This window comes from Amia ocellicauda, chromosome 2, assembly GCF_036373705.1.
Source record: "Amia ocellicauda isolate fAmiCal2 chromosome 2, fAmiCal2.hap1, whole genome shotgun sequence".
Taxonomy (NCBI): Eukaryota; Metazoa; Chordata; class Actinopteri; order Amiiformes; family Amiidae; genus Amia; species Amia ocellicauda.
Window position 1 is genome coordinate 2,239,314 of NC_089851.1, and position 19,540 is coordinate 2,258,853.

The following is a 19,540-nucleotide window of genomic DNA, read 5'->3' on the forward strand; positions in this document are numbered from 1 at the left end:
ACTCCTCTCACATATGATGAGTCAAAGGCAGCACCGGCTCCTCCTCAGCACTCAACTCCTCCCCTGTATCCGCAGAAAGAGCTACAGCTTCTGCGTCAGGAAGTGCAACAACTGCGCACTGATTTCATAGGGAAAGCAGCCCATGCACAGCATGCATAGGGGTGCGTGGCCTCCCTGAAGGTAGAAACGAAGCTCTACCGGGACACATGGAATAGGCCGATCTTAAGAGCAGCTGTTGACGGAGGCCCACAACAATGCATGCTCTTAGACACTGGTGCTTCTGTGTCTGTCCTACATGCTCAATCTCCACACACACACACATTATCTACAGGTATTACAGCTAATGTATCTGGGTTTAAGGGAGACATGACTACTGCTATGAAGGGTATAAAATGTAATTTGAAAATAGGGGATTATTAAACAACTTGGTCTCCTATATTAATGCCTTTACCTGAGGGTCAGTCAATTATTGGTTCGCATGTCTTGAGAAGAGAAGGTGTAATACTTGATTACGCTAATAATCAGATTTGGTTTAACAGAGGCAGAAATGTTGTGTACACTGTTAGTGATTCACATGCAGTATGTACTATTAAATCACCAGGTGAATTACCGTTTCCATTCAATGAAAATTATGCAGTGAGGCAAATAATAGCAAAATACTCTGATGTGTTTGCCAGGCATGAGCATGATTGTGGTAATGTGGGTCAGGAGGAAGACATCAATGGTTGCAACTGTTATTAGTTCTCTGTTACAGCAAGGAGTCATAAAACATTGTACTTCTACAACAAACTCTCCTATTTGGCCTGTGCGGAAGGCAGACGGATCCTGGAGACTGACTGTGGACTACAGGCGACTCAACGCTGTGACACCTACCTGTGCACCGATTGGAAGAGACACTGCCACTCTACTGTCCCGTGTCCCAACTGACAGTAAGGTCTTCACAGTGCTGGACATTTCCAATGGTTTCTGGAGCGTTCCACTTGCTCAAAATTGCCAATACAAATTTGCTTCCACTTTTGACAATCAGCAATACACATGGACTCGCTTACCGCAAGGTTTGTATAATTCTCCAACCATTTTTCACAAGCGGATGGCTGAGGCTATAAAAGGTTTTTCCAGACCTGAGTGCCTTGTCCAATACGTCGATGATCTACTGGTCGCTACAACTACAGAAGAAGAACATCTTCAGCTCTTTGATGAACTCTTAAGTCTCCTTTTACAAGCAGGTTTGAAAATCAACCCAAAGAAAGTGCAATTGTTTCAAGACTCTGTTTCATATCTAGGGGTTACTCTCACTCCAGAGGGGAAATCACCTGACAATGCCAAGGTTCAGCTAATCACAAAGTTGCCTTTGCCTGTCACTAAAACTGCATTGCGTTCTTTCCTAGGTTTGATGGGATACCAACGAGACTTTATTCCAGAGTTTGCTACTTTTGCAAAGCCACTGTATGAACTTTTGCGAAAAGAGGTGTCTGAAGATTTCTACAGTACTGAAACTTGGACAGAGAACCACACTAAAGCTGTGGAACAGTTAAAACAAGCATTGGTGCAAGCTACTGTGCTGCTAACTCCAAACCCTACACTACCTTTTCACCTAGAGGTGGTCTCCTCCAAAGAAGCACTGACTGCCGTGCTTTGTCAAGAACGCCACGGTGTGCTGAAACCAGTAGCCTTCGCTTCACGGTGTCTTCAGGGTGTTGAGAGACAGTATGATACGTGCACTAGACACTTGTTAGCGACTTTTTGGGCAGTGAAACATTTCACTTATATTACAGGACTGAACAAAGTGGTGCTGCACACACCGCATACCCCACTGAACTTGTTATTGAAGCCAACAGATACTTTAGTTTCATCACAGAGACTTTCGCATTGGACTTTGTTAATGCTGCAACGTGACTTAGACCTTGATTGTAAACGAACCACATTGATTCCACAAATTTTGCTTATGCAGGGTAAACCACATGAGTGTCCATTGCCTGACACTGATATTTTGCCTAATCCTTTTGTTTTTGAGCCACGTTCACAGGTTCCGAATGTGTATATTGATGGATCAACATACATTTGTAAGAACTCTGGTAGATTGCTAGCAGGTTTTGCAGTTTTGTTCCCTGAGTTCACTGTTACATTTTCTTGTCCAGGACAATCGTCACAATATTCTGAATTGGCAGCTTTTCTAGAAGCCCTTAGGATAACTGATGATTCTGCAGATATTTATACAGATAGTGCTTATGTTGTTACTGCATGTACCTTGATACCTCTCTATGCCAAAAACAATTTCCGATCATCAGATGATCGTCTCTTGAAACATGCTTCCTTACTACAGCATATTTGGTCTTCTATTCAGTCTAGACCAGGTGGAATTGCTGTTTTGAAAGTTAAGGCCCATGTGAGAAATGATCATAGAGGTGAACATCATATCAGAAATGATGAAGCTGATCGGTGTGCTAAATTTGCTGCTAGACACTGTGGTCCGTGGCATTTGCCAGATCCATTGCCTACCAGTCTCTGCCTTGGTGAACTCACAGTCTCTTTTTGAGATTCAAAAATTAGATTCAGACATCCAGACTAATATTCACTGGCATTTGCAGGAGAAACCGCTTCCACAACCTACGTTTTGGTCTCACAAAAGTACTCTGGTGGGTGCGGGTGATTCTGACAAAGTCCTCATGGTAAACATCCCACAATCTGAATACCCTGTAGTCTGTGTTCCCTCACAATTAGCTCCAGATATTTTTGACCTATTTCACAACTCACCAGTAGGAGGTCATTTTTCTGTAGAAAAGACACTAGAGAAGATTACACAGTACTACTGGTGGCCGACTATGAAAGCTGACATGACCACTGCATGTAACCACTGTCTTGTCTGCTTACAGGTGAATCCTGCACCTTGCATCCTGCATCCTGCTAATGTGACTTGGTTACGAAATTGCCTAGCGTCTGTAGATCAAATGCAACGCTTTGTAGCTAAACAATTAGGCCACAAACAGAGACAAATTAAGAAATATTTTGACACCAAAGTTCATGAAGAAGAACTGCAAATTAGTGACAGATGTATGGTTCAAAATTACAAACACAATCGCCATACCTTAGAAGCCGATTGGAATGGACCATTCCTCATTGTGGACAAATTAAGTCCAGAAGTGTACAAAGTTAAAATTCAGGAAAAAAGGCAAAGATACTCTTAAATGGTTTCACATCAATCAGATAAAAACTGTTAAGTGATAACTGCTACCCTTGATCTTTCAGGTGTTCCTGAGAGAAAATGGAGACCATGATGCTATTCCTCGTTGGTTTCCTGGGGATTGTCATTGATGCTGCAATAGTTTACAAACAAACATGAGACTCCATAACCATTATGGGAATTGCAAGCCTAAAATTTGTCCTGAATGTTGATAATCTGACTTAGATGTAGAAACTGCTGTACAGATCCATTTGTGTTATCCTCATTTAACCTCTATAATATGTGTTACTGGATCTGTAGTTAATAGACACTTGGTTTGTGATGTATATGATGCACAAACTTGTCAATCCCTGCCACTTGAATTTCCAGAACTGTTGAAAACTGTTAGTGTTACCAATTGAAACCACATATAGACACTAAGACTATAGGTTTTGTTTTTATTTTGTATACAGTTGAAAATGTGATGAAGTCCCTGCATAATGTGTATGATTTAGGTATTACTGCACATGGAAAAGTATTAACTCTACGACAATTACCTCCATTTGTAGGTCAAATGAGAACCTCATGGCATGTTGTGGATGATACTGAATGTTGAATCACCTATCGCTCTACTATGTTGTGTACATGTTACGTTACTGGAGACTCATTACAGTTTAGGGTTAATAACATTTCCAAGTTATCAACCTTACATGCTGTACCTCACACGTGGTGCATTACAACAAACTATTATTTGTACAATAATTTGGAATGTCGAATAACTAACTCCACTTTCTGTGTTCAAACCATAAGTGCAATTAAGATTGGTGATCTGCCCTTGCCTTATATTCCGCAAGACTTAAATTACGCACCCACGTTGCTGGCTATGTTTGCAGAGATCCTGAAACATGATGATGCCAAGGTTTTATAGAATATGGAGCCTTTGTTGAAACTTTCTAATATATTTATTCTTAAACTAAAAAAAAAAAAAAAAAAAAATCAATCACAAAACAGTTCAACAGGGGGTATTTGATTTCATTTGATTTCTGATGGAAACATTCTTGGTGGGATTTTGCTTTTAAAGGTGCTACTTTTTTATCTGTGTTAATTGTTACTTTGTGTATGTTTTATTACCTATGTCCTATAATATGTACTTATTATAGTGATGTTATCACCATTTGGCGTGAGACATTAGTTTCACGTAATAAGCTTGGTAAATCCAATCTACCTCACAACTACATATAATAGGTGCATTGACTAAATGTTTATTTGTATTTTGTAATTCCTATGTTTTTATTTATTGTTTGTTTTGTTTTGTTTTGTTCTGCATTCTTTTTATATTATTGTATTATTTACTGAAAGGTCAAACATCTGTTGAATGTTTTTCCCTCCCAAGGTGGGGACTGTAAGATATTATTTATTAGAATATATTTTTCTATGGGAAATTCTATACCATCTGGTTTGGTAGAGGAAACAGACCTCCTCCCTTTTATCTGGTAGCCTCTGGTAGCCCCTGGTAATCTTATCTGTATGTCCAGAAGACCAAAAGGGACCAGTCCTCTGAAATGACCCCCACTTCTAAATTACTTTAGCATAAGGCACCCAAGTCATGGTGGTGGCAAAATGCTATTGGTTGGAAGGAAACCTTATAAAAGGGAAAACAAAGAGAATTTGAGTTCTCTTAACTTCTTCATCCTGCAACGAGACACAAGACAGAGCTGGAGAGCAGAGACAGAGAGAGACACACCACTTCCTGCCTGACCAGACTGGCCTATAAGCTGTACTGTGAGGAGAGAAGAAAATGGGTATTATCTGTTTCTTACTGTAATCCAGCAGAAGCTTAATATTACTTATTTTCAGTAATATAATTGAATGATATTAGTTTCCTATTTTTGTCAAAATAAATGATTATTGCACATCTGTGACTTGACCGCATCTTCCCTCTAAAAAGAATCTTAGAAGAGAAACCAATTGACCTATGAGTTTTCAGTTCATCTATTTATTTAGATTGACTGAAAAACCAAGCAATTCAAAATTCTCTTACAAGTCCAAAGGATAAAAGGTTCCTGGATGGCGGCGACCCAGACTTCGTGCAGGAAGGTCCGGCTGATGTCCAAACGCATCCAGGCCCATCCGTGCATGGTGGCCTGTTTGTTGCTCGCCGTGGTGAGGGTAGCCCATGCCGGCTGCAATTGTTTGCCCTCCCTCAAGAGACCGGGATTAATAAGGGTGACAGGTTGAGTCGGTGTCCAGCAGGGTGCAGCAAGGGACACCGTCGACACGGAGCATCACATAACAGTCATTGCATCCCAGGGACTCACCCGACGCCTGGGCCATGCTGCTCTGGGGGCGTAGGCTGTTAGCCCAGGGCGCAACCGGGCCTGACGTTTCCAATGGGCTTGGGGCAGGCAGCGAGGCCGATGAGGACAGGGTTGGGACATCCTTCTGGACCGGTAGCGTCCCTATTACAACAGCCCCAGCCCGTTTCCTGACAGGGGACATGGCAGCGCAGGTTGGACGATACAGACGGATGTGCCCTATTTGCCCGCATTGTCAATTAATGCGGGTGTCAGGTTTCCTTAGTGCCGGTAGGTTGTCCCCTGGCATCGGTGAGGGTTACCGGGTTGTGGGGGCCTGGATGCGACGAGCGTTGAAGCGGGGCGGGGACGGAAGAGCCAGGGGTCGCGGTGACTGTTCCCCCAGGATAACTTCTACCAGCTTGGCCTGGTACAGCACAGCGTCGAGTGTTAGGGGAGCAGCAAGGGGGACCTGGTGGCAGAACGCATCGGGAATGAGGCCGTGGAGGAAGGCGTCTACAGCTAGGCCCTCTTGTACTGCTGGGGGGAACTCGGGTTAGGTGATGAATATCCATGGTGTATTGGCCTAAAGGCTCCACAGGCGGCGTAAATGGGCAGACAGTCGCTGATGCAGGAGAAGGGCGGGTTTGGCACCCCCAAAGCGGTAGGTTAGAGCTTGACTGACCGCTTCATAGTCTAGGTGTTCGTCATCACCAATGTCCAACAATATCTGCAATGCCTCCCCTTCTAATGTGGCCGATATCTGTGTGGCTTTTTGTTCAGCAGTCCAGGAATTGGCCCGAGCCACCATCTCAAACTTGGCCTTGTAGGCCTCCCAGGAGACCTTTCCATCATAACGCCCTGATTTTAGCTCTTTCTGGCCGGCCATCGCCACAGGGCAGCCCGGGAATGAGGTCGGCGGTGTAGGCCATGGTTCCGGGGCCTGGGCGGCGCCTTGTGCAGTTTGGTCCCGGACAGTCTCAAGCCCTATTTCCCCGCCGCTATTGTCAATGCTTATCTACCCCTCCTCTAACACATGCACGCATTGCTGTACAGTCTCTTGATCAGCTGTAAAAGCTGTGTATCAGCAGTCCACATGTCTTGTCCCGACTTGGTTTTAGGCTGCTCTTCTGTGGGCTTACTGAGTGCTGCGTCTTCAATGGGGGCTGCATGGTCCTGCAGTACAAGATGGCTGCTCTTCCGGTGTTGTATTTCCACCCGCGGCAACGTGGTCGGCCTGGTCCCGTCCTGTGCCTCCTGCCCGATCTCCACTCTCCAGTGTTGTAACACATCTCGTTGCACCTCTCTCTTCCTCCCCACCTCTCGCTGGATTTCTTCTAATATTCTCCTTGCACTCTCTCCTTCTGGGTGCCTCCTCGGCGTTGCTCCCAGTAGTTGTTAGTAGTAATAAAGGTACTTATTTGGAAGGGGGGCCTGTGGGGGATTTTACCTTTGACCTTGAGCTTGAGTTGAACTCGAGGGGCCGCTTTCTAGGGGACATGTACCGCGTCACTAAATAATTAGCATATTGGTGGGCGGAGTTGACAGGGCACCGAAGGAATGTACAGGGTGGTGGGGGTCTTCAACTGTTTTTCAAACCCTCCAAAAGAGTTGTATTTAAGCCAGACGGATTCTTTAGTAAAATAGCCCTTTTTCACTATATGTGTGAAGCGCCAAAAGAGCTCTATTTATACCCTCCAGAGTCTTTAGTAACATAGATATTTTTACCTAAGCGAGAGCTGCGAGGCTGTCTCTTCAACAGAGCCAAAGGGGTTATCGCTTTCAAATGGACAAGGGTTATGTCGGTCTGGAGCTTTTTGAACTAGTGGGGGTGATGAGGAGATGTCTATGCCTTTTGTACCTCGGGTTGGTGAAGAATTCGAATATTTGGGGGCGGAGTTGACAGGGCACCGAAGGAATGTACAGGGTGGTGTTGGTCTTCAACTGTTTTTCAAACCCTCCAAAAGTGTTCTATTGAAGCCAGACTGATTCTTTAGTAAAATAGATATTTTTCTCTCTATACGTGTGAAGTGATTCTGGTTCTTCAGCATGTCCAGCTGTATCTATGTGAAAACCCCTGAGAGGAAAACCAGGGCTAGGGTGCCTTCACGATACGATGTGAGACTCGACCTAATCTGGGTGCTGGAAGATGATGAGACAAGACAGGTTTACTGTTTTAAAATGGACAAGGGATATGTCGGTCTGGAGCTTTTTGAGTTGAGGGATGGTGAGGAGATGTCTACGCCTTTTGTAACCAGAATTTCCGGATATTTTATACCTGCCTGAGCACTCTTATCGTGGCTGCCCGCCACTACCTCAAGACGAAACAACTGCTCAATGGAAGTACCGACCAACACCACTGACTCCCAGGCTCAAGAGACCCCGAACATCACTGCTTTTGTGGCTGCATCTCAGGAGAGCTGTAGTAAGGCTCTAGAAACACCTCAAACCACGTTGAGCGAACCAATAACCATCAAACCTGCCAGGGAGCTTGACGAAGGCGACGGTTTTAGGCCTGAGGTCTGCGCTGAGGTAAGTAGAATTATTAAGAATGCCCTGGTGTATATACTGAACGCTCTCATTGATTGAGCCCTGAAAGAAGTCTGCCTGGGGTGTGAATTGAATCATCCTAGCCAGATGAGACACAGCTGTCTGTTTGAACCAGAAACATATTATTTCCATCTCTCAAGGAGTTTTACAAAAAACTGAACAAACCTTGGTTGAAATCAGCACTAGTCAAAGCATCATCTTATCATCATCTGCATGTCTGTCCTGTGCAGGTTCAGAAAATTATAGATGAAATTTTGTTAGAGCTGAGAGAGAAACTCAAACAGCTGTTCAACTAGTTGGATGAGGGCAGCAGAAAAACCTCTGGCAAGCTGAAGGAATATTTCTACCATAAAGAAAGTAAAGCAGAGTACAAGGAGAAGGAATTTTATTTGTACGAAACCGACTCAGAGGCTGAAAGCAACTGAAGCACCTGAAAATGGGGAATGTTCTGGATTGTTTCTGTAACTGGATTTGACACCAACAAACCGCGACAAATCTGAGGGTCCCCACACTTGGGCTGTAGTACGCCATGAAGATTCTGTATTTTCAATTTTGGACGTCAGAGTTAAAAAACAGTGGACTTTCATATTATATATTCAATATTAAATATTTTCCTATTATGAAAATATTGAAAAATTATTAGAAGACATGAACAAACAGATCTCTGGAGGGAAACAACCTGTCAGATTACATTACAGTTCGATTAAAAATAAAGTTTACATGGAGGCCACACCTAGGATAAGAATTAAAACCCACGGTAACCTAGGCCGGATTTTAGGGTTTTACGCCAACAAAGAGGAGGAATTTAAGGATATAATAGCCCCATACCCCGTGGATATCCGTGCAGGATTTTACACCCTTTATGTCTACACGGACATTATTAATGGATGTTATTAATGGACGCCAAACAAGCACGATGGGTCGAATGGCCTACTCTTGTTTGTACACTTTCTTATGTTCTTATGTTCTATAACTGTCGCCAAGTGCAAGTCTACAGACTACAACCTGCGGTCAGCACTGTGTGTTTTTCTTATATCATAGAGCTAAAGGTCTCCCCTACACAGAAGTTATGGAGCGGTACTGATTTAGGAAAAAATGATAAAATGGTGTCCCGATTTGTTCAAACCTTGTGTTCTAATAATAACTATGTTAAATACTTAACATGTATACAGAATGTCTGTTCTTGTAAAGATTTAAAAAAATGTCATGCATGTTAAAGAAAATAAATGCTTTAATACAAAAGCATTTTTATTTGACATAATCCGTTACAATCATTACATTATAAAATGTGAAAAAACATTACAGAATAAGAATATATATATCATAAAAGGAAATTTGTTATGTTGTAAAATTGTGAAAAAAACATTACAGAATAAGAAATACACAAATATAATAAGTAAAATAAATAAATATAGACCTGTAAACAGTTTACATGATCTAAAATAAAGTAAGTGAACATTTAAATACATAAACCATTTAGGCACAGAGGAGAGAAAAAAAAAACTCCTATGGATGGCATGTAGGAGAAAATGAATCTCTGGGGGTCCACGGCTTAGGGCCCAGGCCTAATGGTTGCCTCCCCTCCAGGCAGTATAGTTGTTACAGCAGCAAGGAGATCAGAAAGTTCTTTATCGGTGCTGCTGGCTGTGATCTTCCCTCTGGAGGAGGCCTCTCACCGGCCATCGGGGGTCGGGGGGTTGGACCATCAATAGCCTTTGGGTGGCGATGGCTCATCAGACCTTGGGTGTGGATGCCCCGCTGGCCCTCCGTGATGGGGTGCCTCAGATATCATAAAGAAAATTCATTATGTTGTAAAAATTTTGTAATACATGTCAAAATATGGATATACATCATAATAAAATAATCAAACATTACATACAACGACTTTGCTTTACCCCTTTCCAACTATAAGTACTCATTTATGCCCATTAATAAGACGCCCATCAATGTTTTGATGAGGGTTTCATTTTTTCATTCTGACAGAGTAATGAAAAGCAGGGTTTTCAGCCCAGCCACTTTCACCAGCCTTACAGAGACGTATTTTGTGACGGGTGGTTTGGTTAGGGATTGTTGATTGAGGCATGTTCAGACATGCCAAAGCTTGGAGGAAATCGCTCCACCTTGTAGACCTCCTACTATCTGGAATCTTATTAGAACTCGTTACATTCTTGATCAAATCAAACATGTGCGATCCTTTAATCACCCGTCCTTTAAAGATAAATTCACCTTGTTTATTCCAGGAGGTCACCCGAGAGTGTTAACCATTTTATGTTGAATATATTTTGCATTTCTTTGACTTCTTACAGGCATGCTTTTCAATACATCTGATAAAACCGCATCAGTCTCTCCACGCTCTTCTTTTTCTTGTTTCAATAACATCACTACTTTCAGAAAGCTGCTCTTTCTCCGAAGGCAACATTAAAGTTAGAGTACTCTGGCTTTTTGCACCCTGTTTAATGATACTCAGATATCTTTGTAAGGTGGCTGTATAAAGCTGCACTTTTTCATAAGGATTTAAATCGCTTCGCGACAATATAGACTTCATTTCAGAGTCTAGATTATTTTCCAAAGTCTGTCGGAGGGATTCTGGAGGCTGCGGGGTTTTTCTTAGTTTGTCAAGTTGTTCTTGAGGTACCAAAAACATTTTTTGGGTGTATTCCATCGCTACTATACAGATCTGGAAGCTAGAAGGTTGGTTAAGAAAGGCAAGGCTATGCTCAAGAGGGGTCCGATAAAACCACCTTTCTGATTAATAGCCTTTCTCTTCTTTTTAATGGATAACTTCTTGTTAGTGAGGTCCATGATAACAGACTTGTTTTTTTAGTTTACCCAGTTGAAAAGCTGTTAAGGGTATGTTACCCTGCAGAAGGCGATTTCACATAAAGTTTCATCAGATCAGAAGCGGTGGCCAACAACACAGCTTTCCTCTGACGAGGATTACCCTCATATAATATTTTTAAAAGCGATAGGTTTCTTCTTATCCTAGCCGACATTCTATTTTTTATTTCTTCTCTTTAGCACGTAGACTACAGGCCAATCTGGGGGCAGCAAGCCTGCTCTGAGTCGATAGTCTTCGGGAGTTTGCGCTTTTGAATCCACTAGCAAGTATCCATAAGGTTTTTTAGTTTCGAACGATTCGAACAATTCCAAAAAGAATTTAGATTGTCTGGGGTACATTTGCCGGGCCAAAGTGTTCACCTGCAGCTTATCTCTAGTATTTTTGAAAATAATAATATAATTAGCATTTAAATTGATCGTTCGACTCTTTTTACCTAGAAAAAATTAATTTTGACCTAGATAGACGATGCTCAAATTTCTATGGTGTGTATATTTTGTAATAGCTTTCTCCACTTCGGTATTGTCACTGGCCGTCTCCATGAGATCGTCGATCACTATTAAATTACGTTTATTTCCGGGTAACTTTAACCATTAGCTCATTGTACAGAGGCTGCCAACATGAGTAACACCAAACTAAGTTATCGAGAGTTTGGGTTATAGCCGTTGCCGAATTCTCTAAAAGCCTTTTAAGAAAAAAGCTTTTACTGGAATTGGAAGGGCCCGATATAATACATGAAAAGGGGTGTTGCAGTCTGCTATCGAAACCCGTCAATATCCATATCCATAGGGTAATGTATTATAGTCCAGCAAAATAACTCTTTTTGTTGTACACTACCTGAAACCTTTTCTGTAGTCCAAAGACTTACGCTTACAAAACAGCTTCAGGAAAGAGCTGTATGAAGGTGAAAGGTATAACTTTGAATCTGTAGGTATTTTGTGGTATTTTGACTGAAACACAAAGCGGACCGACAGATCCTTAAACAATCCTTACACTGCACTGTGGGAGCTTCACTCTTTCGACATTGTGGATGGTAACAGACATAGACCTGATGTTTCTTCCTATCATTAAACCCTTGTAGCAAAAAAGCCTTCAAATTTCTAATACCGTAGTAATGATTTTCGTGAAGGAAAAGAAACAACGTCTGGGGGAGTGAGTTTAAAATGGGACAAACACATAATTTATCTCACAATAGTAACAGACTACGATCTTAAGACCAGTTACCTCCTCAAATTTGTGGATATCTGAAAAAGCCACCATCTGTTCTGATAGGACTGCTGCCTGATGCATTTGCAAAGCATCATGCAAAACCTGCTCTGCAGCTATATTAGGTTTGAGCAGGCTTATTATACTATACGCAAAACATATTTTGTTATCCGTATTACCTTATTCTTATGAATTATTTAATTCTTGAGACAACTTGACAATCTCCTACGAGCACCACCCTCAGGATTACAAACAACATTAATGACCAAGACCAGACTTTCATCGGCCAAGATGGAGGCTTGACACTAGATAGAAAAGCCTCAACATCTAACTCATCACCTCTCATTATGGTAAAAACACTGCTAAATAATGAGTCCGCTCTTAGCTCCAAATGTACCACATCCTGGGGTCTAATGCGTTCGGAAATCCGGTCTAGCATATTTTATATAATATCATGCATTGTGACAAATATCTTGGCATAATTATTGAAGCTGAATAATTCTGTAAAGCTAAATCTGCCTCAGCATCATTCGTATCAGGATCATTCTCTCTAGGTCTTTTGGTCTCCTGCTCATGAATGTCTACGTCATTGGTCCTTTTATTAGTCCTGTTTATGTAGTGTGCTAAGGCATTAATTAAGATTGTCTGACCTTCTATGACCTGTGTTTGATTATTCAACACTTTATGTAGCAACTCAGGCAGGTCCGTAGATGCCAACTCACTTCTTCACTCGATAAGACGCTGGGTGGTGATGCACTGGGAGTCCAGGATCCTAACTTGCGGTCTCACAGGGTGTTGTTGGCGAATAACCGTTCAAATGCAGATGTCTTCTTAGATCTGGTGTTCCTGATTCAAATTCGTCAGCACTTTCGGTGTCTTAAATCGAGACATGTATAAATTAATACCATAGGATGGATGCCGCAGCCAGGTTACTTTCAAACGTAGGCGACTACATCTCCCAGCATTCCGTGACTACAGCCCTTTAAGCACTACAGACCCCAGCATGCATCGGGGCCGAACTGTGTGCGCAGATCTCTCTTGGAGGGCCAGACCGAGGCTGTGCACGGTCTGACAATCTCAGACAATAAATGCATGCATGTGTACAATTCACTGGTCTTGCAATATTATCTCGGCTCCCTGGCGGAGTAATGCAATGAAGGTCTCACTCACCCTCTTTTCTGAAAATACTTGACACCGGCCGGTCATCTGATAAAAACACAAAATAAAAAGCCGTCCATTATTTAACATCACACATCCTGGCGAGATATTACATGTATAAAATGAAAAGTATAACCTACTCGGCTCAGCGTATGAAGTGCTGGGTCTTTTGTTATCTAATGTTGGGAACAAATCTGAAAGTATATATGAAAATATGAAAATAAATAAAAAATAAATGTACATACATTCATAACCTGTGTAATTAATATGGTTGATACATTATTAAATTAGTCTTACCTGTATCAATTGATTCATTCATATAGAAATCGAGCACATTGTATGGGGCGCTCTGTAACCCTGCAGACCCTCATCAAAGTTTGAGAAGGTTAGTCTCTAATCTGCATGGTGGTGGCCGGACATCTTCACAGCTCTTGTGTGATCTGGGCCCGTGTGAAACAGCGTGCATGACCAAATGGACTTAATCTCAGCCACGGCACTATGGGGCACCATTTGTGTCATAAGAACATAAGAACATAAGAAAGTTTACAAACGAGAGGAGGCCATTCGACCCATCGTGCTCGTTTGATGTCCATTAATATCTATGTGATCCAAGGATCCTATCCAGTCTGTTTTTAAATGTTCCCAAACTTTCAGCTTCGACCACATCACTGGGTAGTTTATTCCAGATTGTGACTACTCTCTGTGAAAAGAAGTGTCTCCTGTTTTCTGTCTTGAATGCCTTGAAACCCAATTTCCATTTGTGTCCCGGGTGCGTGTGTCCCTGCTGATCTGTAAAAGCTCCTATGGTTTGATGTGGTCGATGCCTTTCATGATTTTGAAGACTTGGATCAAGTCCCCACATAGTCTCCTCTGTTCCAGGGTGAAAAGGTTCAGTTCCTCAGTCTCTCCGAGTAGGACTTTCCCTGGAATGAGTCTGGTTGCTCATTAAGATGCTCCTCTATTTTCTGTCTAATAATTTTTTCCAACAGTTTACAGGTGATACAGGTGAGACTGATCGGTCTGTAATTTCCTGGCTCAGTTTTGTCCCCTTTCTTGTGAATTGGTTTGACATTTGCTGTCTTCCAGTCAGTCGGCACATCCCCTGTTCTAAGTGTCATTTGGAATATTTGAGTTAGCAGCCTATAAATAATTTCCCTCATTTCTTTAAGTACTGTTGGAAATATACCGTCTGGCCCAGGTGATTTGTTTGTTTTTAACTCTGCTAGTCCCTTTAGTACCTCTTATTGCATTAGTTTTAGCTCCAAGAGCTATGTTTCTTTCTATTTCCCTCTTTGCTTTCCTGATCCCTTTCTTAAGGTCTCTTTGCAGCTCAACATATTCTTGAGCTGCAAAGAGATCTTAAGAAAGGGATCTTTAAATGAATTAAAGATATATCTAAATGATAATGTGGCTTGCCATAAGGGTCTGAACCTGCAATCCTTGGGGAGGTATATATCAGATGGGATCCTGTCTGTTTTCATTTTAACAACTTGGCACAGGCCTGTTATGAATGTGATGCCCTTGTGTAGTCTATATTATCATTGACTGTAAGCATTTCTCACATTGTCGTTTGATTCTACATGTCGTCCTCCTGCAGCTGAAGCTGCCTGTGTGAGAGGCTCACTCAGCGGCTCTTCAGATTCAGGCTCAGGATCGCCATGCCTGATCAGAGAGCTCAGGGTGCCTGTGTGATGCACAGAGCTGCGTACAGGACTGCGCTGCTGAGGCGCAGTCACTCCCGGGACCCCAGGCAGCTCCTCTGTGCGCAGTGAGAGCTTCCTGTCAGAGACAATCTGGGACTCTAGCACCTGCTTCAGCACCCAGAGCTCACGGAGCTCAGAGATGGAGGGAATAGACAGGGGTGCGCTGCTGTACTGAGCTGCAGTGTGTGCGTGTGTGTGTGTGTGTGTGTTTAGGTGTGTTAGTGTGACTGCAGTGGAGCATGTGAGCTCCAGGCCAGAGGAGTGAACTGGGAAAGGGTTCCCTCATAAGTAACCAGCACAGTGACGCCCTGAGGAAGAAGCAGGAGGAGCCACTGCTGAGCAGCACTGAGGCAGTGAGACGGGCTTCATACAGGCATCTGTCAGCCCTCAGCAGCCCCTGTGGATCCACTGACAGCGGGAGGACTCCCCAGCTCTGGGGAAGTGAACAAGACTCACAATACACACAATCACACACAGATAAATATACACACACACACACAGATAAATATACACGCACACACACACACACACACACACACACAATCTTACTCCTAAACTAACTTTAAGAGTGATTCTTGGGAGTAATTCTGAGATGTTCTGTGCATATAGGCCCAGGCTTCTTTCACAATCACAGTGCAATCATGTGTTGTGTGCTGCTGCTGGGCTTTACTGAAGGACTGTGAACAAGGACACAGCTGAGACTTTGTGAAAGGATACAATTGTTCTTGAGCTCAGAACTTTGTCCCTGATTGTCTTTTGCAGTGAAATCCATTCCAGCCAGTGAGACAAAGAGATGCTATGAAGCCCATTGTTGCAGTTGAATGACAGAGCTGCACAGTGCTGAGGGTTATTCTGCTCCATAGAGCAGCTCCAGAGGTTCAGCATATGGCCTGCTCCCAATCACATTAATAAGAGGGTCAATTAGCCACAGAGAGCAGCAGAGGAACATAGAGACAGCAAATACAACATGGAAACTTATATTATTTTTTATTAAGGTTGAAATTCACTGTTTACATTCATTAAGTAAAATATCATCTCAAACAGAGGGTTGTTGAATCAATAAATCAAATACTGATGAAGCAAAGTTTAATATCAAGCTGTATTACTGAGTGTAAGATAATGACAGTCAGACCTGAACACATCCATTAAGGTACCAGGACACTGAGGGCCACACGTCTGTGCTGCAGATTAAGTTTGTTCAAAAGTCTCTAAAGGCCCTATGAAGAGCGGAGGCCGGGATGTTGATTGGTTCTTTGGGACTGAGAGCAGGACGCACCTCTTCACACACAGACTGAACTGGGACTCACTGGTCAGCAACTGGAAACCCAAAAGTGGGACACTCGGCTCCTCTGGTTTGTCATCTGTCTCACACTCATGTTCTTGTTTCAGTTTGGATTTCATTACTGCTGTTACTGCAGGTGGTGATGATATTGTAGAGCAGCTTGTTGCTGGTCAGGTCACACTTTCAGAGCTCTTGGTCTCTGTCCAGGAACAGGACAGTCACTATAAAGTCCTATCATATTGTAGCCAGAGGGTAATGTAGTGATCTCGAGCCTCACTAAGAGGTCTGGGCCTTTTAGTGATGCATTACGATCACTGCACTGTGGCGAGGGAGCCCAGGGTTTGAGTCCCCGTCATGGCCACTTCCCCGAAACACTACAATATTTATATGAGTTTAATTGCTGTAAACCTCAGAGCTCAGGCCATTGTTACTATTGTTGAACTCTCTCTCGCTCGCTCTCAATACAAAAGCAAGTTCTGGGATATTGTATATAATTTGCAGGCGTCAGGGAGCCGCTATTAAAATGCGGGAGACTCCTGGACCTTCCGGGAGACTTGGAATGTCCGATGTCTGTATAATATCTGCATATAGGAGCCTAATTATCACTAAAAAGGTGATAGTCTAATAATGTTTAGTCATAGCTAATGATCAATTTCAATTTACACCTCCTCAGAAAATTCCCCCACCAGCAGCCACGGGAGACAAGCAAAACAAGAGACGTCAATGCTGAACAAGGACCCAGCCTTACGGATATGAACACAATACGGAGCGACTGCACTGAGAGCCTGAACTGTACCTTCTGCTGGATCAGCCGCAGTGACAGGGGCATCAGGTCCTGCAACACAGAGACACTTCATCACAAACTCATGTGGCGATGATCCTCAGCAATAAGCCACCTGCTGCTGGACTGAAGGTGAGCCGAACGGCCTCCAGCCCCGAGTCCAGAGCGTACCTGCGCAGAGCACAGCGGCGTCCTCCTTGTGTGTGCAGTCATGGCTCCCCGGGGGGGAGGAGCGGCACTCCAGCAGAGCCCTCTCTGTGCCCCTGCAGCTCACCTCGTCCAGCCACAGCGTCCCGTTACCTTCACCCCAATGGGCCCCCTGGAGTGCGGAGAGGGCGGAGCCACAGCCCAGCTCTCTGCACACCACACGGGCGTCCTGGAGATCCCAGGAGTCGTCGCACACCGTCCCCCAGACCCCCCTGAGACACACCTCTACCCTGCCCAAGCACCGGCCCTCCGGCCCCACCAGCCTCAGCCGTGGCCCTGGACACCATTGAGAGACAGTTTAGAGTATTTACAGCCCTGGGGAGCCCTGGGAAATGAGAGGTGATGAAGCCTGACTGCCTGGATGCTGGGAATCTGTGGGACTCGAGTCGTCACAATTATTTGTGTTCTACATAAAGCATGTCCCCTCTGACAATTTCCACTCTATAAGTACTGACACTACATGTGAATACATTTAAACTGGACTTTATTCAATCTCTTTTTCTAATGTTGCAATTATTATTATTATATTATTATTATTATTATTATTTTTTTTTTTTTCTTAGTAGATGCCTTTGTCCAGGGCGACTTACAAAATGCAAATAATGCAAAGTGCAATAATACAGTGCAGTTCAGGCATAATACATTCATATTATTTACAAAAGCTACTGCTACTACTACTAATAATAATACTATTAATACTAATAACAACAACTTACATTTACTTATACTAACTTACATACTATAACTAAAAATATGAACGTACCTGCCAAATACAATTACTAAGCTGCATACTTTTACATACTATTAATGATGCTCCTATTCCACATCATAGTACTTCTAATGTGTGGTTACAATCATTTTAACCTGCATAGTATTACATATTTAAAAATACTTATTTGTTATACTTACAAAGGCCAACTTAATAATAAAAATAAATAAATAAATAAATTAATAATAATAATAATAATAATAATAATAATAATAATAATAATAATAATAATAATAATAATAATAATAAATCATACAACTTTATATAGCGCCCCGTAACATTTCACAATATGTTTTTTTCATTGTTAATTATACACCGATCAGCCATAACATTATGACCACTGACGGGTGAAGTGAATAACACTGATAATCTCGTTATCATGTCAGTGGGTGGGATATATTAGGCAGCAAGTGAACATTTGATGTGTTAGAAGCAGGAAACATGGGCAGCGTAAGGATCTGAGCGACTTTGACAAGGGCCAGATTGTGATGGCTAGACGACTGGGTCAGAGCATCTCCAGAACTGCAGCTCTTGTGGGCTGTTCCCGGTCTGCAGTGGTCAGTACCTATCAAAAGTGTCCAAGGAAGGAAAAGTGGTGAACCGGCGACAGTGTCATGGGCGTCCAAGGCTCATTGATGCACGTGGGGAGCAAAGGCTGGCCTGTGTGGTCTGATCCAACAGATGAGCTACTGTAGCTCAAATTGCTGAAAAAGTGAATGCTGGTTCTGATAGAAAGGTGTCAGAACACACAGTGCATCGCAGTTTGTTGCGTATGGGGCTGCGTAGCGCAGACCAGTCAGGGTGCCCATGCTGACCCCTGTCCACTGCCGAAAGCACCTACAATGGGCACGTGAGCATCAGAACTGGACCACGGAGCAATGGAAGGAGGTGGCCTGATCTGATGAATCACGAGTTCAAGGTGTTGACTTGGCCTCCAAATTCCCCAGATCTCAATCCTTTTGAGCATCTATGGGATGTGCTGGACAAACAAGTCCGATCCATTGAGGCCCCACCTCGCAACTTACAGGACTTAAAGGATCTGCTGCTAACGTCTTGGTGTCAGATACCACAGCACACCTTCAGAGGTCTAGTGGAGTCCATGCCTCGACGGGTCAGGGCTGTGTTGGCGGCAAAAGGGGGACCTACTCAATATTAGGCAGGTGGTCATAATGTTATGGCTGATTGGTGTAAATGTAACCTAACATATGACATAGTATACTGTAGTAACTTTCAATGTACTATAGTACTTCATACAGTAGTACAGAAAATACTGTAATACACTATAATTACTACTATAGTAGTGCTCTATACTACAGTATACTGTAGTACCTTGGGCCATACTATAATATTTACTAAAGTACTATTAGAAATACTATGGCTTATTGTATACTATATTATAGTGTAATACATTGCACAATGTACTATACTTCATACAGTAGTGTAACAAGTACTATAGTACAAACTGTATACACTACACACTGTTTTATGCCATAATACAATATTATACTGTGGTAACTTGTGATATACAGATAGTGCTCTGTTACAGTGTAATAACGTGATACACTATAAGGTGCTAGAGTATTTACTACAGTAC

General features: G+C 42.8%; 1 protein-coding gene across 1 annotated transcript in view; it reads right to left on the bottom strand.

Annotated features, from left to right (window-relative positions):
• The window catches only part of LOC136712167 (scavenger receptor cysteine-rich type 1 protein M130), a 50,524-nt gene that overhangs the window by 23,518 nt on the left and 7,466 nt on the right, over positions 1-19,540 (bottom strand). The window contains exons 7-10 of the mRNA XM_066688700.1: positions 17,142-17,453; positions 16,986-17,024; positions 5,778-5,991; positions 5,479-5,645 (exon numbers count right to left, since the gene is read on the bottom strand). Coding sequence (XP_066544797.1) covers positions 5,479-5,645; positions 5,778-5,991; positions 16,986-17,024; positions 17,142-17,453 — 732 coding nt within the window. The remainder of the gene's footprint in view (positions 1-5,478; positions 5,646-5,777; positions 5,992-16,985; positions 17,025-17,141; positions 17,454-19,540) is intronic.